General features: G+C 44.8%; 1 protein-coding gene across 1 annotated transcript; it reads left to right on the plus strand.

The window, feature by feature from the left end:
- The first annotated feature begins 1165 nt into the window (after positions 1–1165).
- TRIM6 (tripartite motif containing 6) lies at positions 1166–16353 on the plus strand. The gene is made up of 8 exons (XM_043580483.1): positions 1166–1263; positions 8877–9365; positions 9844–9939; positions 10629–10859; positions 13344–13366; positions 14691–14791; positions 15078–15104; positions 15326–16353. The coding sequence occupies exons 2-8, from the start codon at positions 8943–8945 to the stop codon at positions 15886–15888; spliced, it is 1464 nt and encodes a 487-aa protein (XP_043436418.1). The 5' UTR covers positions 1166–1263; positions 8877–8942; the 3' UTR covers positions 15889–16353.
- Positions 16354–16955: the final 602 nt, after the last annotated feature.

Genomic DNA, 16955 nt, shown 5'->3' on the forward strand with positions numbered 1-16955 from the left:
AACAGTAAATGCATGATCTGGCAATTCTATTCTTAGGTATATACCCAAGAAAAACAAAAGGCCTAAGTTAAAAAAAAATTGTACAAGAATATTCATAGTCACATTATTCATGAAAGCCAAGTAATAGAAACAGTCTAAAATGTCTAAGAACTGGGGCGCCTGGGTGGCTCAGTTGGTTCAGCATCTGACTCTAGATTTCAGCTGAGGTCATGATCTCACTGCTCCTTAGTTTGAGCCTGGGTTGGGCTCTGTGCTGACAGCTCAGAGTCTGAAGCCTGCTTGGATTCTGTCTCCCTCTCTCTCTCTGCCCTTCCCCCACTCACCCTCTGTGTCTCTCTGTCTCTCTCTCAAAAAATAAATGGACATTTAAGAAAAAAATTAAACACTGATGAATGGATAAACAAAATGTGGAAAATCCATGCCATGGAATACTATTCAGCCCTCAAAGGAATAAGGTACTCATACATGGCACAACATGAATGAACATTTAGAAGTAGTATGCCAAGTGAAAAAAAGCCATGTTGCCCAACCCCCTGTCCTGACTTCGATCTGGACACCCTCCTCCTTGCAGACTCCCATCCCCCAACCCTCTTTCCCAGACCGAGTCAGGCTCCTCTCCTCAGTTCTCTTGGGGCAAAAAGTTTGCCCTTCCTTTTCTTCTTAAGAGTTGCTGTGCCATTGAAACCTTACAGCTACAGCTCTCAGGCTTCGTAAGCTTTGCATGTATTCACAAGGACCTAAATACACGTATCTATCGTCTCTCATAGTGTACATGGGTCACATAGGTTAAAATTGCAGGTACAGTTTTTAAGTTAATACCTTTTAATGATGTCTTTGCAAAGCATACCATTATGGTGCGAGGCGGTTATCTTTACCTACACGTATACGTTTGGATTCTTTTATTCAGACAATTTAATTAATAGAGCGTACGGGTGTATTATCAGTGTTACTCAACACTGACGTGAGATCGGAAGACTCCGGTAAAGTGAAGACGATGCACAAGTGCCCTCTCGGGCGCTCAGGTGTTCCCCCAGGCCCCAGACTCGCGGCTCCCAGGTGAGCGGAACAGCGCCCCCTCTGGCAGCTGGGGCCCCGGCCACCACACCCCTGGAGTGCGGGCCCCGCGCCGCGGGACGCGCCGGCCCTATCAGCAACCTCTGGCCCTCGCCTCGCCCCGCCTCTGGGCTCGGAGTCTCTGGGCAGGGGTGGGTGGAGGCTGCCGCTCCTGCGAGTCCTCGGCTCCGATCCAGACCCAGAGTCCAGGTTAGTGAGCAAGTCCGCTTTCTGGCCAGCCACCGCTGTCCCCGCTGGCGCTGGGAGCCCCGCCCGCCCTGCAGGCTGGGGTGCGGGGCGGGGGGGTACTTCGCGGGTGGACCAGAGCGACGGAGACCTCTGCGGTTTCGAGTTGACTCGAGTTTGGCAAGGGAGCGCGGAAGGCCCGGCGACCCCTGGCTTGGGAGCCGGGAGTAGTCTGTGTAAAGGGTGGTGTTAGGGGGCGGTAGGATGCGGGGGAAGGGGGTGCAGCCCTGGAAGTTTTGGGTTCGGGAATGGACGCAAACCGTGGGACGGCGTGGATTCTGAGGTCAGCACCCCCTCCCCCGTCTCGGCCGCTCTGCCCCAGGAAGTGACACCGCTCATCCTCCACCCGGGAGGCCTTGACCTCTCTCCAGGGGGTTGGGGGGGTGAGCCTTCCGCCCTCGCCAGACCTGCGGGTCCGTTTGGAGGCGGGGCTGGCCCTGGAGCCCTGCCTGTCGAGGAACCGAGCAGGCCCCGCACCCTCTGGCCCTCACAATCTGCTTAAAACTACTTGGAGAGTCTTGACCACCCGGGGCTGCTCACAGCCAGATCCTCTCCGGCTTCTCATTCTCTCGACGTGCCGGCCACCGGGAGATGTCTGCCTTTCTGTGACGCGCCACTTACTGTCACTTCTGGCCGAGGTGACAGGGCAGTATAAGACATGAAGTCCCTTCCTTTTCCGAGCTCATGATATAGACGACTTGATCGTTATTTCTTTTCATCCTCACCCCAACTCAGCGAATTCAGATTAGTGACAACGTTGATTAGTTAATCGAGGCAGAAATATGTGCTTGAGAACCCCCTGTGTCCAAATTCTGCCTCCGACCCTGACCTTTTTGAGTTTAGGTTTCATCCATCTATAAAATGGACAGAGAAATATTTGTACCCTAGAGTTTGGGTGAGTATTGAGGGTTTAAACACATAGGCGACTACAAATAGTAAATTATCAAGTCATTATTCTTGACAAACTCAATGCTGAGCTTTTAAAATCCACAATTAAAACGATTTTTGCAAGAATAAATAGAGTGGGGAACACAATATGTTAAAATGCACAATAATAAAGAAGAATATGGCTAACATCTAAAGTTAAAAATTTAAGAGTTTTAAAAAGTTGGGATTTCAAATGGGATTCACAAATGCAAGGGGAAAATAAGGATTTTATGAGCTATTCTTTAGAAAAAAACCCTCAGTTAATGGATTATCTAAAACTCAGGGAGAAGAAGAAAACCTGTGCAGGACAATATTTTAAGAATTTGCAAAGTTATTACAAGTTTCTGAAATGCATGGGATAGAGATTCTTTCGATGTAAATTTAAAAAAGAAGTGAAGCAGATAATATTCCAATTCAAATATTTATCAAGTGCCACCTGTTAGATAATCCATTCCAGATAATAGGTTAAAGTAGAATAACCCTATACAAAGGTTAAAAAAAAAATACCGTTATTCCCTAAGCATGAGAAACTAAACTCACTTATGAAAGCAGTTTCCACCCGATTGGGTTTTTGCTGCATTTTCAGTATACCTCCCAGCTGGAGTGGGGGGGTGGGCAGCCCTGGCCATCTTATTTCTAACTTATTGTGAGCCCCCAGCCTGCGCTAACCTTTAGTATTCCCTGCCCAGTCACTGGCTTTTTTTTCTGCAGCCATTTTGATACTGAATTGTGAGCTTCCATTCTTTCCAATGTTTCAGATCTAAATATCAGCCATTCTCTGATTCTTCCTCTCCCCACCCTTTTCTAGCTACTTTGCCCCCTGTGTTGCATCTGCCTGTGGAGGAAGCTCCCGTATCTAAAACAGTGCTTCTGAAGCCTTCCTGTCTGTGTATAGGCATCACCTGGGGATCTTTATTGAATTGCAGAAACTGAATTGGCCAGGGTGAGGCTGAGATTCTGCATAAAGAGTTCCATTGGATGCCAATGCTGATAGTTAGCCGACCACCTGACCTTCTTTTTCAGGCATCTGCTTCTGATTTAATAGTTCCGCCTGGTCATGAATTTGGCCTCTTTCATTTGCAAATTTGACCCACTGAACTCAGGCACCTCAGGCTCTGGGATCTGCACTCACACGGCCGGGCTGTCATCTCAGCCCGGCCACACTGCTCTTGAGACCGGCCTCCAAAGGAGGCTGAATTGACCTGTTATGTCCTCTCTGGGCTGCGCTCTGCTGCTGCGGGTGGTCAAAGGCCTGCAGGGATGTGGGCAAGGGTTACTCAAACATGCTAGCTCTGTGCTCCCCTCCTTCACAATTTCTTCTTTTCTGCAGCCTCAACTTTATACACGTTGAGAAGCGACATCAACTCTTACATCATCTTTTCTGCTCAAAAATCTTTGTCTTGAATATCTATAGTACTGCATTAGGTGAACAAGAACTATAGAAATATGGGACCACATGTATAATTTTAAATTTTCTTGTGGCCTCATTAAAAAGAAACAGGTGAAATGGATTTTTTAATATATTTTATTTAACTCAATGTGTCAATTTTTAGGATGAGTAATCAATATAAAAACAATGTTGCATTTTAGATTATTTTTTCTAACAAAATCTTTGAAATCTGGTGTGTATTTTATATTTAAAAGATGTCTTTTTTTTTATTGTTTATTTTTGAGAGAGACGGAGACAGAATGCGAGTCGATTAGGGGCAGAGAGAGAGGGAGACACAGAATCCAAAGCAGGCTTCAGGCTCCGAGCTGTCATCACAGAGCCTGATGTGGGGCTCGAACTCACGGACTGTGAGATCATGACCTGAGCTGAAGTCAGACACTCAACGTACTGAGCCACCCAGGCGCCCCTAAAAGATCTCATTTTTGACTAGCCACACTTCAAGTGGCTACCATATTTGACAGCTCAGTTCTTTTTTTTTTTTTAATTTATTTTCTTCAACGTTTATTTATTTTTGGGACAGAGAGAGACAGAGCATGAATGGGGGAGGGGCAGAGAGAGAGGGAGACACAGAATCCGAAACAGGCTCCAGGTTCTGAGCCATCAGCCCAGAGCCTGACGCGGGGCTCGAACTCACGGACCGCGAGATCATGACCTGGCTGAAGTCGGACGCTTAACCGACTGCGCCACCCAGAACTGACAGCTCAGTTCTAATTCATGCTTAGAAGATAGAGAGCCACGCCTTCAATTTTTCTCAATACATTTCTTCTTTCTGTTTTTGTCAGCTCTAATGAGTTCTAATTTACATCTATCAAGTTAACTTTAAGCACACAATTCTATGAGCTTTGATATGTAGACAATTGGCTCCTTCAGGAGGCAGAAATGCCCCGTGGCCTATCCTGTACATGAAGGTCACATTTGGGAGCCCAGGGCTAGTGTGCTTTCAGTGAGGCAGTGCATTTGTGAGCTGGCTCTTTCATGTCCCAGACAAGGCTCCAGCTAGGCAAGCAGACAAATGGCTTCCAAGGAAAGTGATTAAATGCCAGAACACACACACTCACTCTATACATACATACATACATGCACAAGAAAGATGTCTTTAAAAAATTCTCTTTGTGATTTAAGACAATAGCAATATAATTTAACAACTGAAAACTTCTAATAAGAATAAGATAGTGTTTTTCAATGAGAAGGACAACTGTCTTAATTCAGCACAGGCAAGAAATAAAATTAGAGTAAATTCTAGCATTTCTAGCTGTCTAGTTAGAGAAGCTTCTAGCTTTTTTAACTGACCCTTACCCCAGGCACACAGAAGCAACTGGCTCAGGCTGAGCTTTCTCATGTTGTCCTTAAATGCCATCTCATTAAATCTTGTTATGAATGGAAATAGTGGATTTTCATCGTAGGTCCAAAAGAAGTAAGAAGATACGAAAAGTGGTAAGAAAGTGCCTCATGAATTCTTGTAACAGATACTTATTTAGGGCTACCTATCTACCAGACTTTGCTCTGTCCCCAGTAGAAATATCCAGAGGCCCTTTTCCTTGTGGTGAGAGGTAAGAGCACCAGAAGATCAGAGAGCAGTGCCAGCTTAGGTGTAACCATAACTAGTTTTTGCATTGGCTCAGACAATTATCACAACTGTACTCCTAAGGGAGGAATGATTTCAGCAGTGCACGAAAGATGAAGCCACATCTCAGATCAGGAATTATTCCAGTGTTCTAAAACTAGACACTGATAAATTCAGGATTTAGACCTGGGTCCATGTTACTCTAGTACCAATGCCTTCCTTACTGCCCTATACTGCCAGGGAAAAGGAGGCAGCCTGAGTCTGCAAGATGTAATGCCAGGAATGAAGCAGAGTTGGGCTGGGGAAGGAGCCTGTAGATAATTTAGAAAGAGCTGTTGGATGCTTTTTTTTAATTTATTTTTTAACGTTTGTTGCTTTTTGAGACAGAGACAGAGCATGAGTGGGGGAGGGGCAGAGAGGGAGGGAGACACAGAATCGGAAACAGGTTCCAGGCTCTGAGCTGTCAGCCCAGAGCCCAGTGCAGGGCTCAAACCCATGCACCGTGAGATCATGACCTGAGCTGAAGTCAGACGCTTAGCCAACTGAGCCACCCAGGTGCCCCTGTTGGATTTTAAATGCTAGGAAGAACTGGGATTCCATCCTGAAGCAGTGTGGCCAAAAAGTGAGACCAGCGCTGGTCAGGATATGGACAGAAGCAAGCTGAGCCACTTCATGACCGGAGTGCCCTTGCAGGTGATGTGGGTAGCATGAAGAAAACATTCTCTCCCTTTAAGGACCAGATGGGTCTCTGATTAACAACCTGAGATTTGAAACTGCATAAAACTGGATTGTTATCTTTGTCACTTACTCACTCTGAGACTTTTGGTAGTTAAACACCTTTTTAAGAAATTCACTTTTCACATTCAGAAAATAGATGTTATTAAACTTCCCTGATAGAATTATTGTGGGGATTGCTTATATAATATCTGTAAAGAGTTCAGCCATTGCCTAGCACATAGAAGTGATCAGAAAATGGTATTGATGATTATTTCCTTCATACACATTTCATATACACTTGTCTGCATTAATCACGGTTATCTATCTTTGTGTCTTTGAGAGTAGATTTGTTTCCTGCTGGGAGTCTAAATAGTATATGCCCTTGGGGAGTATTTGTTTCATTCATCATTATCTCCCCCACAGCAGCTATAGAACCATGCTTGACTTTCCAGTACTCACTGTCCCATCACATGCCTTTTATACAAGCTGAGAGGCGGGGAGAACTCTGCACTGGAGGTCATGGGTAAGCCCCCTCCTCTTCTTTCTTCCTCTCATGCACTTTGTTTATTAAGATATAATTCTCATATCATGAATTTCACCCTTTTAAGGTATATTTTTTGGTATAGTCACAAATGTATTCAATAAGCACCACTATCTAATTCCAGAATTTTCATCACCTCATAAAGAAACCCTAAACCTCTGAGCAGTAACTCCCCATTCTTTCTCCCTCAGCAACTAATCTATTTTCCCTAAGATTCACCTACTCTGGACCTTTTGTGTAAATGGGATTCTATAATATGTGATCTTTTGTGTGTGGCTTCGTTCACCTGGCGTGATGTTGTCAAGGGCATTCACGCTGCAGCATGTATCAGGACTTCATTCCCGCCTTCCTCCCACTTTTATACACTTCTATCCCATTAGTGATTCAGTGCTTGCCTGAAATGCTATAAGACCTCTTTGTCCCTTCATACATCTTCCTTAGGTCTTTCTCTGGGGACTAGTCCTACACTAGAAGGGCACGTGGTCTCAACAGCCCCACCTTTCCCCTCTCCTCTCTCAACACATGCATCCCTTAAGCCTCCTGTCAAAATTTATGACAGGCCCTGGTGAAATTTCTTCATCAAGCAGGACCTTTCTCATTTCCACATCCCTAAAGCCCCGGGTCTGTGTCTGATTTTTACCACCGTCACCACTGAACATCTGTTTAAAGTTCTGACTTTGAGGACAGAGCCTTGAACTAGGATTATGGACATGTTAAGTTCTGCCAACTCTATGACTTATAAGCTATTTGATTTTATTATGTCACTTAATGTCTGTCTCTATTGTTTTATCAAAGAGCCAAAAATACTTATTTATTCAGGGTTTTTTCTATGAGGGTTAAAGAAATCAGGGGAATGTGATTTCTAAACCACAACTAGGTATAAAAGTTTTATAAAAATATTACCTCATGTTATTGTGGTCATTGCTGGTGTTTTTGTTTTTTCTGGGAAGGTGACCATGAGGGATGAAAGGGCTCTGTATGGAACAGAGCTGTAAGAAGGTGGAAGTGTCTTCACAATAAATGAATCTCACAAGAAAGCTCATGAAAAAAGGAGGTTCTGGATTTTTATTCATCAAAAGTTGAGGAACTTACACTTGAAACCAATATATCACTGTATGTTAACTATACTGGAATTAAAGTGTAAAAATAAAGTTGAGGATCTATGTGTAGGCACTGCTATTTCTGAGCTACAGTAATGAACAAAAACAGTCTCCGATCTCTAGAACTTATATTCTAGTGGGAGGATTCAGGCAATTAAAGATGTACATTTAAATGGTGATAAAAAGAACAATGAAGCAGGTTAGTATATGAAGAGTGATTTTTATAAGAGTGGCCATGCTTCAGTTAGGTTAGACAGAGCCAACTTTTTTTTTTTTTAATTTTTTTTTCAACATTTATTTATTTTTGGGACAGAGAGAGACAGAGCATGAACGGGGGAGGGGCAGAGAAGGATGGAGACACAGAATCGGAAACAGGCTCCAGGCTCTGAGCCATCAGCCCAGAGCCTGACGCGGGGCTCAAACTCCCGGACCGCGAGATCGTGACCTGGCTGAAGTCGGACGCTTAACCGACTGCGCCACCCAGGAGCCCCAGAGCCAACTTTTCTGATAAGAGAGCATGAAAGCAGAGTGTGGTACGAAGTCCCTGAGTCAGGTGGATATCAGGGTGAACGGTCTTTCTTGAAGCAGTAACAGCAAGTGCACACATCCTGAGGTAGCCGCGTGTTTTGGTGCTTTTAACCAACTGAGCCACTCAGGAGCCCCTGTTTGGTGCTTTTAATACTGAGGGTGTGTTTGGTGGATGAGAACAAACAGATGGTGGCTCACACAAGGCCACTTCTCATGGGCCACAGTTGGTCCCTACATCCAGTAGGAGTAAAGAGAAATTATAATTCTTGCTCTACTGAGAGCACAAATTGACGTCTAGTATGAGTTGGGGTAGATAACATGTCTGAAGCCAGGATAAGAAGCCCTTGTTGCCCCAGGTATCTGATCTCTTTGTTCAGAATACCCAACATCCTTTTAATCACCTTTTCTTTCTTTCTTTCTTTCTTTCTTTCTTTCTTTCTTTCTTTCTTTCTTTCTTTCTTTCTTTTTCTCCTCTTTCTTTCTTTCTTTCTTTCTTTCTTTTTTTGTAAGTTTATTTCTACTTGAGAGCGAGACAGAGCATGAGTGGGTAAGGAGCAGAGAGAGAGGGAGATACAGAATCCAAAGCAGACTCCAGGCTCCGAGCTGTCAGCACAGAGCCCAACTTGGGGCTCGAATTCATGAACTGTGAGATCGTGACCTGAGCCCAAGTTGGACACTTGACTGACTGGGCCACCCAGTATTCACCCTCATTTCTTACTCTGACCCTTTTTTGTTTGCCCATCTACCCAGGATCTGTGAGCAGGAGGTGTCTTAGAAATCTCAGCTAGGCGGGCAGGAGCCAGGAGAATAGCTACAATGACCTCAGCAGTCCTGGTGGACATACAAGAGGAGGTGACCTGTCCCATCTGCCTGGAGCTCCTGACAGAACCCCTGAGCATAGACTGTGGCCACAGCTTCTGCCAGGCCTGCATCACAGGGAACAGCGCAGAATGGGTGATAGGCCAAGAAGGGGAAAGCAGCTGTCCTGTGTGCCAGACCAGCTACCGGCCCGGGGACCTGCGGCCGAATCGGCACCTGGCCAACATCGCAGAGAGACTCAGAGAGGTGGTGTTGGGCCCCGGGATGCAGCTGAAGGCGAGTCTCTGTGCACACCATGGAGAGAAACTCCAGCTCTTCTGCAAGGAAGATGGGAAGCTCATCTGCTGGCTTTGTGAGCGGTCTCAGGAGCACCGTGGTCACCACACAGTCCTCATGGAGGAGGTTGCCCATGAGTACCAGGTGGGAGCCCACATGGCAGGAAGGCAGGAGGAGCAGGGGGCCTTGGCAGGAGATTGTAACTTTTCTTCATGCTGCAACGCAATTTCTTTGTAGTTTTCCTGTTTACCTAGAGGATGAACCTAGAAAAGGCCCTCACTGCCCAAGGGTAACTTTATCTCTTTCTTGCTCAAGACCTGCTCTGCATGAACAGAGGATGATGTGGGGGGAGGGGAGGGGGGTGCAGCTAGGGGCCTTGGTGGATCAAGTGTGAGGAATATGGTGGCAATGAGAGGAAAGTCCTTCGTGGGCAGGTTTTTTCCCTGGGAGGAGAGACAATCAGCCTGCATCCACTCTACATAAAAGATCCTTAGGCCTTCTCAGTTCTTCAGCCCCAGCAGGATAGGCTTCTGAGGTCAGCATAATCTCTTCCCCATTTACTCTGTTCTGGGCACGGAGACAAGCTAGCGCTTGACCCTGCTTGACCTGATGTTTCTTTAAGGAGAAGTTCCAGGAGTCTCTGAGGAAGCTGAGGCAAGAGCAGCAGGAAGCCGAGAGACTAAAAGCTGTTATCATAGGGAAGAGGACATCCTGGAAGGTAAGAGAGATTTCTTCCTGAAGGTGTCCTGGGACAGGCATCAGGGCAGGGCATGGGAACCGAGGGCAAAGGAGCCCTGGTCCTGTCTGTTCCCTCATTTGGCTGGAAGAGCTTCCCTTTGCCCCATCCTCACTGTGACCCTTACAAACAAGGGTATTGTTCTTGCTGTGGAGTTGGGGAAGGAGGAGTCAGAGAATGAATACATCAAAAAGTAATTCAGGTTTTTGAAGATAGTTACATAGGAGAGGAAAGGCCATTGGTGGCCCCCAATTCCTGATTCCAGGCCTTATTCTATGGTTTCAAGCTCTGAAAGCTGCTGGAAAGACAGGTCTCACACAGGCCAATCATTCCCACCTTGGTACTCCGAATTGGAAGGAGAGGCCAATGCAGATGCATGGGAGGCCATGGAGGCATCTTGGAATCTAGACCTCACCCAGGAGCCATAGTCTATATCTAGGAGGCCTAGATAAGGTAGCCTGGGGCTCATGGTCTGGGAAGAGCTGAAAAGAGAACAGAAGGGAAGAACAGGTTCTGCAGGACTTCTTCCCCCATTTACCCTCTCCTGGTGAGACCTGGCCCCAAGAGCAGTGCTGAGCCTGACCCCCCCCCCCAACCCTGCATCCCCGCTCCAGAGAGGAGACCCTCAGCTCAACAGACTAGCAGCCTCTTCCTCTTGCATCTTCCTAAAGAATCAGATGGAACCTGAGAGACACAGGATCCAGACACAGTTTAATAAGTTGAGAAGCATCCTGGACAAAGAAGAGCAACGACAGTTGAAAAAGCTGGAGGAGGAAGAGAGGAAGGGGCTGAGTATTTTAGAAGAGGCTGAGGATGAGCTGGACCAGCAGAGCCAGTCACTGAGGGAGCTCATCTCAGACCTGGAGCTTCGGTGTCAGGGGTCGGCAATGGAGCTGCTGCAGGTGAGACTTGTGAAGGAGCCCCTGGTCTGACGGTCCAGGCAAAGGGAGACTAACTCTCCTTCCCTTCTTACACGGGACTGATGACCTGGTGGGGGCAAGAAAACAATTCGTTTGGCCCACTTGGGCCTTTTACCTGTTAAACTGTGTAGAGGTCATGGATAAAGAATGGAATAATTAAAGTACAAATGCTAGGGGAATGTCTCATTTTTACTTATTATGTATAAACTGAGGTCCAAAACTTTATTTGATACAGTGGAGAAGCTCTGTTATATCCATTGATGTTCTACAGCAGCACTTCTGAATCTCGGCACTATTGATATTTTGAGCTGGGAATTCTTTGCTGGGAGGGGCTGCTCTGTGCATTGTAACATGTTTAGCAGGATCCCTGGCCTCCACCCACTAGATGCCAGTAGCTCCACCCCCCACCCCCCACCCCTGTCCGCTCTGACAACCAGAAATCTTCCAGATATTGCCAAATACCCTTGTGGGGCACATAATGCCTCTTCTCCTGTTGAGAAGAGGTAGGCATTCGGCACCTGTTGTCTCTGATGCTGACTTGGGATTTGTCAGGTACTTTTCACCCAGCTTAGTCCCCGGCAAAGGCCTACAAAGCTCAAGTACTTAGAGGTTCTGTATGTAATCACAAACCCTTCTTTGCTTTACTGTCTTCTTAGGGCAGAATCATTTAACATGTTGTGATAGAAGTTCGAACAGGTCTTTTTAAGGCACAGAGAAGACTGGACTCTGGGGTGTGTGTGCGTGAGCGTATGTGTGTATTGGGAGGGTGCCAGATGTCAAATCTGGAGAGGTTTCGTGCAGGAGCTTGAATTGAAGTTGAAATCTGAGCAGGTATTTTCTGCATAGAGTGAATAGGGTGACTATGAAGTGAAGACAGGATGTACTTTGTAACCTTCTGGAACCTTCAGGCTGTTCCTTACTTTCTGTTTGCCTACTTGCTTTCCTCTTCTCCCTTTGGTGGTAGAATAATCATTGCCTGTTCTTGAGCCCTACTATTGACATTCTTCCACACTCCTCCTGATTTCCCATCTTCATTTTATTCTTCTTGCCCTTTTGCTTCGTCTTTGACATTGGGTTACCCTGACGCTTCTCCCTGCTCCCATTCTTGCCTCTCCACAGACCCCTCAAGATGTAAAAATTGCTCTGTACATGCAAAGGGATCATCAGTGTATGTCGCTCTCCCAGGCACCTGTGTATACTCTCACACCCATTAGCATGACTTGCCCAGGGGGCGTCTTAACTTGAGTGCTGTCTCACAGTCAGTTTTTCTAGAGCTTGTCCAGCACAAACACATTCCTCTTCTCTTTTCTGTATCTATGGGGCTTTGCTGCGCAGTAAGATTTGATAGCTGCTGCACGCCCACAGCTTTCAAGTTTCAAAATAGGACCCCTGAGAATAACACTAACAAAAGAAAAAGAGCCATGAAGTGGCACCCTGATTTGGCCATTTGGGTTCCTCAGTACAGCCATGCCTTAAGGCCCACACAACCTTGGGTATTTGGTGTAAGTTGACACGTATCCACCACCTCCACTGCTTCCCACATGCAGGCCAGTTTAAAGATAGCCCCGACACAGAGAAAATAGATGAAACCGTTGGCCTTTTTTTCAGTCATTGTGGTAACGAGGCAGAAGTTAGGGAGACCAAGTGGGAGGCTATGAGGCATTTCTGCTCAAGTGAGGGAGGAGGTGGCAGTGATGACAGTGAAGACCAGGTGGCTAAAAGAAGTTGCAAGCATGAAATGGACTGGCTTGGCCTAAGATGGGACGTCAGGGTGAATGTAAGGTAGTTTTTAGGATGATACTTTGTCTAAATGTGGTGACTAAATGGATGCTGGTAACACTGAGGAAGATGGAAGATACGAGACCTCATGGTTGCAGAAAAAGTAAGTTTTGCTTTAAACATTTTGAGTTTGTGGTGTCGGTGGCTCATTTGCTGGTGCAGATGAGAGTGATCTGAGCACAAGTTCCGATTTGGGAATCATCAACACATGTGTGTGTCAAAATCAAGAAAACTGGAAGAAGTCAGCAAGGATAGCTTAGAGGGCTAGAAGAGGCAAAGTTTGAAAAATAACCATAGTTAAGACTCTTGTATCCTTAGCAACTAGAATGTAAGCATCTCAAGGACAGAAATTATGACTTAATCATGTGAGATTCTCTAGTGCTAATAGGTGATGTGCATATATAACATTACACACACACACATACACACACACACACACACACACACACACTATTGTCAAAATAAAGGTGCTATTGATGAGTTGAATCATCTCCCAACATTCCTACATAGAGCCTCAGGGACAGTCTACTTTGAGTTCTTATCTCCACTTTGTGGCCTCCATATGGGTCCATCTTTATTTCCATGATATCATGGGGTTGAGGGGAATGGATAAGGAATATGGATGAGGCTGTGTTAGAGGATAAGACCAATAACTCCTTGCCTTAACAATTTCTCTTTCCTTCCTAGGATGTGAGTGATGTCATGAAAAGGTATGTGTAGGAGAATACAGGGTGGTTCCCTTGGATTGACAATGGTTCCGATACCCATAGAATTATCTTGTGGTCAGTGGAAAAGGAAAGAAGAAAAATCACAAGATGGGAGATTTAGGACTATGATGTCCTGAGTTGCTCATCATGAGGATTTTTGGGTTCCCTGAACTAAAGGGAATGACCTGGTTTCTATGGTAGGAGAATTTGACTGATGGGGTGGGGATGGATGTTACAAATTGGGGACAGTGGTTCTTAAGAATAAAAGGTTACAGTATCATTTACTCTTCTAGTATCCTATGATGGAACATTCTTGCCACAAACTCTACCTGCTTCCAGCCCTGATTCCAGTAGTTTATAGCTACCTTAATCTACACAGGGATTTTCTTTGTCCATGTCTTTTATCAGAGGGAAATTTCCCATCTGTGTTTCCCAAGGTCCAAGAATCAGTTCTTGGGGCATCTGCCTTCAATTTCCCTTTCTCCCTTAGCTTTAGAACAGTCCTGCCTTGCTACCTATTTCTCCTCAGACTTCCATTTTTTTCAATTCCAATAAAAACATAGATGTGAAATCTTGAGAAGAGTTGTTTTAGGCCTTGAACAAAAGCTGTTTGCTTCTCTATCACATACTCTAGAATTTCATCCATCAAGATGACGGCTAAGGTTGTCCACACACCTGGTACCTTTACGCTCCTCACAGACACATGAAATATGGAGACTGTTGTCCTTTCTGAAGTCTTCACTCTCAGTTTGGAGAAGATGTCTCCTTTCTCCAACTGGCGTAATATTCCTAGAGACAGGCCTCTTTTTGAAGGCCTTTCTCCCTAGGCCTCTGGGAGACCCTAAGGCCTAAACTCAGTCTTCAGAAGAAGCCCTTTACTCAATACTCTCAGAGCCCTGGCAGCAGGTTCCTGGCAGTCTCCCTTCAACACAGCCCCTTGTAGTAGACCCTCTAAGGTGGCCCTTGTAAGCATTTTGTATCTTGTTTAGAGGAAGCAAAGGATTTCCCAGTCACTATTTTATGTAATTTTATATAATCTTAAGATGTAGAGAGAGAAGGGAAAATGATTGTATTTTACAAAAACAACAAAACCAACCAAAATGAGGCTTTGAAGGGTTAGATCTTATCATAGTTTACACAGATGCTGAGAAGCTAGTTTCTAGTCCAAGTCTTTGGTTCCAGTGCTAGGGCTCTTTGCTGAATTATGCTAATTTTCGTCAAGAAAGAATGTTTAAGTTCTCCCAGGGACCTGGGAGATGAGGGAGATGGGTGTGGGAAGAACCCAAGGGCAGCAGTGTAGGAGATTCATAAGGTCTCTTCTCTCTAGAAGTGAGTTCTGGACCCTAAAGAAGCCAGAAGCTCTGCCCACCAAGCTGAAGAGTATGTTTCGAGTCCCAGATCTGAAAAGGATGCTGCGAGTGTTTAGAGGTGAGGAGATTCAAGGGACAGCTTTTGGATGTGGAATTATTGTAGCCCAAGCAATAAATAGAATAGAGCGAAGAGTTGATATTTGGGGAGAGTGGTGCAGAGAGAGGTCAGAGAGGGAGGGACATAGCATGCTGCAAAACATACAGTTCATATTTAAGGAGGAATGAGATGGCCAACTTGCATCCTTATAGAAGTCCCTGCCTCCCCCCTCAATCCATGATGGGGAGACAGCAGACCTGAGACTGTCAGTTCTGTGCAACATGATTGACTCTGGTTATCATTACAGAACTGACGGATGTCCAGAGCTACTGGGGTAAGTAGCCAGCATGGCATCTTTGAGCAACATGTCCTTATTCTCTTTCACATGCTCCCCCCCTACTCTGACATACCCACATACTCTAAGGCACGAAGTGTTAATACCATACCTCCATACCCCATGTAGTTCCAATTCCTCCACTTCTGTGTTTCCTCTTCTCAGTGTCTTAAGACCCACGTACGTATCCTCCCCTGCTGATGTTGTATCTTTTCCCACAGTGGACGTGACTCTGAATCCACACACGGCTAACTTAAATCTTGTCATGTCTAAAAACCGGAGACAAGTGAGATTTGTGGGTGCCACGCTGCCTGGGTCTTACCTGGAAGAGCATTATGACTGTGGTATCCTGGGCTCCCAACATTTCTCCTCTGGGAAACACTACTGGGAGGTAGATGTGGCCAAGAAGACTGACTGGATCCTGGGGGTGTGCAGTAATTCAGCGGAACCCACGTACTGTTTCAACCAGTTTACGAATAATCGAAATGTTTACTCCAGATATCAACCTCAAAGTGGATACTGGGTGATTGGGCTACATCATAAACATGAATATAGAGCCTATGAGGAATCTTCCACTTCCCTGCTCCTCTCTATGATGGTGCCCCCTCGCCGGGTTGGGATTTTCTTAGACTATGAGGCTGGCACTGTCTCCTTTTACAATGTCACAAACCATGGCTTTCCCATCTACACCTTCTCTAAATATTACTTTCCTAGCACCCTTTCTCCATATTTTAATCCCTGCAACTGTGTGATCCCGATGACCCTGCGTCGCCCAAGCTCTTGAACATTCTGCCATCTCCACTCACACCTGAGCAGTACCCTCTAGTCTGAGGTCCATCTGTACCTCAGTCTCTCTTTTCTGAACTTCTGTATTCCTGCATTCTCATGCCTTTCACTTTGAACATGTACTCAATGCTAGAATATACCCAGAGGTGATAGTGAACATCCCTAACTAGTTAATTACAGACCTTTGGATGGGTGGGGGGTAGCTTTCAACATGTTACCATTAAGCATGATATTTGATGGAGTTCTTTTTGTTGTTGATTCATGGGATCAAATTTTTAGGAAGTTCTGTTCTATTTTCTATATTTTTAAAATATTGAATGGAAAATTGAATTTCAACAGATACTGTCTATAAGATGGAGATTTCTTGTGTCATTTTTATTCTGTTATTGGAGTACATTGATTTGTTTCCATTTTTAAATGCAACACAAAGGCCTGAAATAAATCACTATTATTCTTCACATGCGATACTGGATTTATTTTTGCTAATACATTGTTTAGGTTTCATTCCCATCTCTGTTTATGAAAGATTTTGACCTGTAATGTTACATTCTTATAACATCATTGTCAGGTTTTATAAAATGCAACAAATGAACAAGGTATTGTATTTTTGTGTAAGTATATATAGGATTGAGTGCTAAAAACCATTAGAATGTTAATTCTGATGGCTTTAAATTCAAAGAAAGAAATTTTAATTTCAATGTTTACTACAGCCTTCATGGATTTGAAATTTTAAGCGTCATGTTTGAAAATTTAAAACAAATCTCCCAAATTCATTGAATTGAATAGAAAATAGAACAGAATTGAATAGAAATAGAATAGAAAAAGGAGAGAAGAAAATGATAAATCCAAAACAGGTTTTTCTCCCAGAATGGGAGGAGACATACAAAGAAAATAATATAAAGAATTTTAAGGAAGAGAATGATTTTTTCCAGCTTTACCCCCTTTCTTTATGCTCAAATGTGAACAGCTTTGTGAATGAGCTGCTAGGACTTTGGCAGAGGTGCTATATGCTTTTGAGCCAGCTGTAAAAGAAATTATGAGGTGGATGTGAGAGTGGAAACAGAA

This window comes from Prionailurus bengalensis, chromosome D1, assembly GCF_016509475.1.
Source record: "Prionailurus bengalensis isolate Pbe53 chromosome D1, Fcat_Pben_1.1_paternal_pri, whole genome shotgun sequence".
Lineage (NCBI taxonomy): Eukaryota > Metazoa > Chordata > Mammalia > Carnivora > Felidae > Prionailurus > Prionailurus bengalensis.

What these genes read in the sequence shown, in the direction of transcription:
- TRIM6 (XM_043580483.1), top strand. Translation starts at nt 8,943, where the DNA reads ATGACCTCAGCAGTCCTGGTGGACATACAAGAGGAGGTGACCTGTCCC. An exon ending in GGAAGAGGACATCCTGGAAG is followed by an intron (nt 9,940 to 10,628) that starts GTAAGAGAGATT and finishes ATCTTCCTAAAG; the next exon opens with AATCAGATGGAACCTGAGAG. An exon ending in GGATGTCCAGAGCTACTGGG is followed by an intron (nt 15,105 to 15,325) that starts GTAAGTAGCCAG and finishes CTTTTCCCACAG; the next exon opens with TGGACGTGACTCTGAATCCA.